The 7,542-nt window shown below is 34.3% G+C and overlaps 1 protein-coding gene across 5 annotated transcripts in view; it reads left to right on the forward strand.

The window, feature by feature from the left end:
- The window catches only part of HIPK3 (homeodomain interacting protein kinase 3), a 91,403-nt gene extending 85,039 nt beyond the window's left edge, over positions 1-6,364 (forward strand). For all 5 annotated transcript variants that reach the window (XM_081279973.1, XM_081279976.1, XM_081279975.1 and 2 more), the window contains 3 exons: positions 397-629; positions 1,299-1,426; positions 2,438-6,364. In XM_081279973.1, the coding sequence (XP_081136099.1) occupies positions 397-629; positions 1,299-1,426; positions 2,438-2,914 (838 nt within the window). In that variant the 3' untranslated portion in view covers positions 2,915-6,364. The remainder of the gene's footprint in view (positions 1-396; positions 630-1,298; positions 1,427-2,437) is intronic.
- The last annotated feature ends 1,178 nt before the right edge of the window (positions 6,365-7,542 follow it).

Genomic DNA, 7,542 nt, shown 5'->3' on the forward strand with positions numbered 1-7,542 from the left:
GAGAAAAAATACAGTACTGAAAGGATTTTTCTAAAACAGGATGGAATTGGGTTTAATGATTGAATAGAGAATGAGTTTTAGGGTTTAGAATTCTTTGAAAACATGATATGTTGGTAAAGGAAAAATGAGTAATTATGTAAAATAGCTGAGTAAGATTCTTTTAAATTTACTGGAGCCTGGCTATTATTCAATATCAGATCTATCTATCTATCTATCTATCTATCTATCTATCTATCTATCTATCTATTATTTATTTATTTATTTTTATGTGGTGCTGAGGATCGAACCCAGCGCCTTGCACATGCTAGGTGAGCACTCTACTGCTGAGCCACAGCCCAGCCCCACAATATCAGATTTAATGTTAAAAATATTACTTATAAAACTGCTTTCTTGTAGTATGTCAGATGAAGAACAAGAAAGTGGTTGTGATACTGTTGATGGCTCTCCAACATCAGACTCTTCAGGGCATGACAGTCCATTTGCAGAGAGCAGTTTTGTGGAGGACACTCATCAAAACACAGACATGGCAACTTCTGACATAGAAACCAAGCCAGCTGTTTGTACTGTTGTGGTGCCACCAATGGCAATAGAAAATGGATTAAATGCCGATGAGCATATGGCAAACACAGGTAAACTGAGTCCTCCTGTTTCTCTTATTGTCTTTTCTTTAAAATTATCTTTTTAGTTGTAGATGGACACAATATCTGTATTTTATTTATTTATTTTTATGTGGTGCTGAGGATTGAACCCAGTGCTTCATGCATACGAAGCAAGCGCTCTACCACTAACCTACAGCCACAGCCCTCTTATTGTCCTTAAAAGGTCTTAATTTATTAGGAATATCAGAAAATACGATTGCCAAAAGTTATCTCTGTATTTCTGCCTTATCCTTGTCCTGTGTATTGTATGGAAGAAATCTCTTCTGATATCATCTAGTGCTTAGAAACCATAAGCTCCTTTACTTAATTTTTTGAAATTTAATAATTTTACTTTATTCTATTTTCTTTTTGGTACTGGGGATTAAACCCAGGGCTGCTCTACCACATCCTCAGCCCTTTTTAGTTTTTATTTTGATACAGGGTCTCACTGATTGCTGAGGCTGGCTTTGAATTTGTTTCCTGCCTGCCTCAGCCTCCTGAGTTGCTGAGATGTAAGCATGTGCCACCACACCCAGCTCTCTTTTCTTTTTATTTAATTTTAAGGTTCTTAAGGCACTATTGTGCAAAATATGTAAAGACATTTCTAATTTTTATTAGGGGAGGAAAAAGGACCAACTCTCATATTTTGTTTGTTGCCAGATTCTACATGCCAGCCATTAATAAAAGGACGATCTGCCCCTGGAAGATTAAACCAGCCTTCCGCAGTGGGTAATCGTCAGCAAAAATTGACATCAGCATTCCAGCAGCAGCATTTGAACTTCAGCCAAGTAAGTTTATATGTGAATATGTAAAGGTGTTTAGTATTCAAGTTTAGAGGTGTCCCCTCTCCATCCTTAGAGGAACAAGGACTCTGAAACTGTAAGCAGTCTTAATAAATTTTCCCCTTTTCATTACCCAAGTGACTAAAGTGTAACCTGCTTACTAGGATGATTAATAGAATTATCCATAGAATTTATAGTCTTCTTTTAATACGGTTAAGTTTTCAGTCAAATTTGGAGTGGGGAGGAATGCTGGGGATTGAACATGCTAGGCAAGCATTCTACCACTGAACTATATCTGTAGACAAAGTTTTAGTATTTGTTGTCTCTAACTCTTTAAAATCAGAACATATGCACATGGATTCATAGCTATATTTTTTATGTGTTATAGAGATGATCTCTTGGACACTCGGCTTGGCAGTTGTGTTTTAGTTGGGAAGAGAAAAAAATCACAAATATTGGGAGTTGGACCTGGGTTCAAATATTAGTTGTGCCACACACTGTATATATTACCTTGGCCAGGTCTCTTCAACAAATCAGAATCACAGTTAATGGGAAGTAATAGTTATATCATGGGATTGTTCTGGAATTTAATAAAATGTTAATTTTATATGTACTCCAATGATATTTGTTAGTAGTACTAGGGGCAGTAATAGTACTAGCAGCAGTAGGGGCAGGGTTAATACTGTAATAATATGTAGTAATAAATATTACAACGCATGTGTATGTATCTCATTGGTGTTTTTCTCTCTTTTGCTTATATTAATGTAAGCTAATGTTCTGAGAGATCTACTATTGACTAATTAGTCACAGTTCCTTCTTTCTGTCCTTTGATCTTATGTTTTTTTAAAGCTTTTGTTTTTTAAAATACTTTTTTTTTTCAATTGTAGATGGACATAATACCTTTATTTTTATGTGGTGCTGAGGATTGAACCCATGTGCTAGGCAAACTTTCTACCACTGAGCTACAACTCCAGCCCCTAAAATATGTTATTAATCATTTTTTTTCCTTTGTGTTAGGTTCAACACTTTGGATCTGGGCATCAAGAGTGGAATGGAAATTTTGGGCATCGAAGACAGCAAGCTTATATCCCTACTAGTGTTACCAGTAATCCATTCACTCTTTCTCATGGAAGTCCTAACCATACAGCAGTACATGCCCACCTGGCTGGAAATACACACCTTGGAGGACAGCCTACTCTGCTTCCATACCCATCATCAGCTACCCTCAGTAGTGCTGCACCAGTGGCCCACCTCTTAGCCTCTCCATGTACCTCAAGACCTATGTTACAGCATCCAACTTATAATATCTCCCATCCCAGTGGCATAGTTCACCAAGTTCCAGTGGGCATAAATCCCCGTCTGTTACCATCCCCAACCATTCATCAGACTCAATACAAACCAATCTTCCCACCACATTCTTACATTGCAGCATCACCTGCATATACTGGATTTCCATTGAGTCCAACAAAACTCAGCCAGTATCCATATATGTGAAAAGAAAAAAGTATATTGAGGAAGCTCAATGATACAAACATATGATTAAAAATAAAAACATGGTATTTAATAAAAATTAGCCATGGCACAAGAAAATTATTTTTGGATCATGTAGACTTGGGTGCAATTTAAACAACTTTGAGCTTTAAAAATCTCACTTTTAATGTGTTTTGCACATTTGGTATAACTTGTCTTTGGTCATGTTATCTTCTTATGTAGTAACTCTAGACAGGTGACTTATGGGAGCAGAAGTCCAGTTTTGCTCCTGCTATTTTTTATAAAATTGCCTTCTAACTAGTGCAAGACACGTCCACATTTGGGAAGCCATTCTGTGTACAGACTTAGAGCAACAGATGCACATGTGTCAGAATTACAGCATACAAGTGAATTGTATTATCTGTGTCTTAGTGTATAAATGTTGGGTCACTTAACCTGAGAAATTGAGCTATTGTTCTTTACATTTGCATGTGTCTTTTGCATGGGCAAAATGTTGCCTAGACTTTGCTCTTAATGTTGTTCTAATAATCTCAGCTGCATTGTAAACCGTTCCCACACATAGTGCCTTAAATATTTGAGGTTGTTAATGTTATTACCTATCTATAAATGTTGAGGACTGCAGCACTTAAAATTCAGACCTACTCTTTAGTTTTCTTTTGATAGAGTAGTGTTCATTTTTGGTTTTGTGTGGTATGATTTCAGATAGTAGCTGTTTTTTCCTTATTAAGAGGGCAGCATGTTTGCTATAGCTGAATTCTGCTGTCTGATTTTTCAGAATGATCTAGCTTCAAGAAAAGCAAGCAGTTAGTAGTGCTTAAGAAAAATTGATACAGTATCTAATGGATAGTTGATAACTGTCACAGCACAGCATTTTATATACTGTTAAGTGAAACTGCAATACAATCTAAGTTTATTTTGGAAGTGTTTGCTGTATAATTGGACTTAATAAAATGTTTAGAGGTGCAGTAGGCATGACATTGAGTAGATAATGAAAGAAAATGCAAAATGCTCATTGATTCATGATGTGGTTTCATCTTAGCTTGGGCAAACCATGCAGTATTTAATAAATAGTAGCAGAATATTTACTATTGAAGCTTGAAAAGATGTGAGTTCTTTGTGTGCAATTTTTCATTTATGCATGTGAGAGGGTTTTTGTTTTTTTGGTTATTTTTTATAGTATTTTTACATTGTAGTACTTGTTTTGCTTGTTGGTGGTGTTGCTTATTTAATACATTCCGTCAGGGACAGAAATTACATGCTTTTTTTCCTAGGAAGTGTGTCTTGGGTCCCCTCCCCCCCTTTTCCCCCTTGGTGGTGATGGTGGTGATGTTTAAATGAAGTTGCTTTTACAGCACCAAAGACTTAATCATCCATTTCCTATATAAAAGGTAGCTACTTTTTGCATAGACCTCAAGTATATTGTAGTGTAGAGGTGGAATTTAAGGAAAGGTATTAAACTGAGGCTGTGTTTTAGCTTACAGACAAGTAATAAATTGTATCATTTATCTTGAATGTATCATAGATAAGCTGCTATATAACGATTGCCACTTCAGATAGCTGTGAAATTAGGTGATTAACTAGTTGTTATTTAGCCTTCTAATTTCTGTATAAGTCTAATTACATGAAATAGAAGTTGGGGTTTTGATTTTTTTACTTTGCTTTTCTGTTTGAAGTGTCATTGTAACTACTGTATTGTAAATGATGGAAAATAATTGCATATGTTATTTTGGGGTGTGTTATTTGCATCAGTATTTTATCTCTATTAATGTTTGTGCTCATCACTGCATATAAAAAACTTGGATGTATCAATGTAACTTAATTTTTTATTTTCATACTGGCATTGTAGACAATTGAGAAAGCTGTATCTTGCAGGCTTGACTTAACTTTTTTTCCTTAAAAATCTGGAATATAATCTTATAACATTTACTGGAATAAACAGTACGAAGCATTTGAGTGTAAAACTCTCCAAATGTTTTGGATTTACAACGTTTGTTTAATAAATGAATTGCATACCACTAGGACAGCTCTAGGACAGCATTGATGATAAGCTAATAATGGATAAACTTTTCTTTACTCCATTAATACAAGCAGTGTTTTATTTAATAATCATCAATGAAATAAATGTGCCTGAAATTGATTTTAAAAATTACAGTATTAGATCATAAAATAAAAACCAGCAGTACATTTTTAGTCACACTGAAAATGAAGGACTTAATTTTCCCCACAAGTTTCAGTGTTTTTAGTAATCAATTCTATGCATTTTATATAAATAGAAATATATATATATATAATACACTTAAAAAGGAGTAGACTAAGATTAATTTAAAAGATTATTTACAGATGACATGTTTATGGAGTCACTATTTAAGTAAATTTGCTGCCCTCCACAGCCTTCTAATTTTGTTTATATGGTCTAGCAGATTACTGGTATCTGCTCACTTCTTAGAAAAGAATCAATGCTGGCAAAGGATGTTTCAGAAACACCAAGTGCAAAAGATTGATCTTATCTCACAGGTACAAAACCAGTGCAGTTTTCTTTTTGTTCAGGGCTGTGTTTGCTACCCTGAAATGGTGTATCTTCTGTTATTTAAGTTCCAAGGCTGAGGTAGTCTTGTTAACAATTGACTAAATGGTAAAGGTCGACGTTTTCATACTACAGTAATAATATTGTTAAAGGCATATCGCATTTAACTTACACTGCTCTTAATGCAATCATGGGCTTTTTAAAGTGTTTAAACTTTTCAAAATCCTGCTAAAGTCTAAATTTAGCATATTGACAAGGAATCTGGATTTATACCCTATTTAAAACCATTTTTAACAGTTTTCTTTGGTTTAATGCTTTCTTAAATAAAACACTGCATGACTTCCAGGTTGCATATTTGCATACTATTTTAATTTGCAAATTATTTTTTATCAAATATCCTGATATTTAGTGTTTTTTTTCTTTCAGGGTGTTTAATTAAACATTACTATGTTAGCAAAAACTTTTCACTTTTTAAATCTCTACTACTAATTTTAAACTTGGTTTGTGTTAAGTGAAAGTTAAATCATACACTGCAAGGTGTAGGAAGATTTGTTTTAATGAACCCAATGATATAGATTTGATTACCAAGTTTGAACTGTTAACTGTTTAACAATTTTAGACTTGTGGCTTTCTTTCTTTGATTTGTTTGTTTTTGCTTTGACTTCTATGCTACACTAGTTTGCCATGTAGCAATTGCACTGTGCAATATTACAATAAGGACTGGGAAAATTTTTATGGATGTAATGTCTATTACAGTTTGCGATAGTATTTCTCTCTAGTTCTCAGTGATTTAAATGTGACCAAGCCTTCTGTACTTTGTCACAAAAAGCGGGTTTTCCAGGTGACTATTTTGGTGAGTGTCAAAAATAAGAATTTATGGTGTATTACTGTTGATTCACTTTGAATTAAAATATATATATTGCAGCAAACAGTTTGTTGACTTTTTTTCCACTTCAATACTGCTTACAGGATAGAGAAAGAAAAGATTTAACAGTACTAAGAACTCAATATATTTACCTCATCTCATTTAACTCAAGATAGTTGTGAGATAGTTATATGAATGAGAACACAAGCACAAAATATTTAGGTCACTTGCCCAGAGTCAGTTGGAGTATGAATCTCAGATGAACCAGGAACCAGAACTAATCTACTTTTCAATGTTTCTTTTTAAACTGAAGTCTGAGATGTGTGCCGGAAGTAGCAGGAACCACAGGTTTGCTGTGGTCCATTTTCCTTGAAATTTAGGTTTTCTCAAGTATTTTTTTTATATTTTTTAAATTTATTTTTTAGTTTTTGGCAGACACAACATCTTTGTTTTTTGTATGTGGTGCTGAGGATCGAACCTCGGCTGCATGCATGCCAGGTGAGCACGCTACCGCTTGAGCCACATCCCCAGCCCTTCTCAAGTATTTTTGAGGGAAATATTTCTCTTTATTACACATAGCCAAAGAAAAGGGAATTCTCATAAGGTTTTAAAATATGAAACATTAGACTTCAAAAGAATGTAGTTGTAGTAGACCAGTTTGTTATGTCCTAAATACAACCTTACTTTCACTTTTCCCCTCTATCTTTAGGGAATCACCAACAGGAAAGTTTTGGGGAGAGTCTTCCACCCAGAACTCACCAGTGATTAAAAGTTTTTGTTTTTTGATGCTAGGGATAGAACCCAGGGTCTCATGCATGCTAAACCAAAAACCACCAGTGGGAATATATGTATTTTTCTCTTTTAGTAAACATTTAATTGAAATATAACATTTGTGAACTATTTAGTATCTGCCTTCTTCCATTCAACACTTCATTTATAAGATGCTTTCATCTTGTGTGTAGTTTTTTCATTTATACTCATTGCTGTCTGGTATGCAACTGTGTGCACATACTACAATTTGTCTATTTTGTTGATGGTCATTTGAATAGTTTCCACTTTTTTAACCTATTATGGATAGTGCTGCTGTGAATGTTAACCATATCTTTTGGTGAACACACATATGCATGCATTTCCTTTGAATATATATGTAGGTATGGCATTGTTAGATCATAAGGTACATGTGTTTCTCTTCATTTGATTCTGCCAAGTAGTACTCCAAAGTGCTTGAATTAATTTATACTT

The sequence above is a fragment of the Spermophilus citellus genome (assembly GCF_964194105.1).
Source record: "Spermophilus citellus genome assembly, chromosome: 2".
NCBI classification, from domain to species: domain Eukaryota; kingdom Metazoa; phylum Chordata; class Mammalia; order Rodentia; family Sciuridae; genus Spermophilus; species Spermophilus citellus.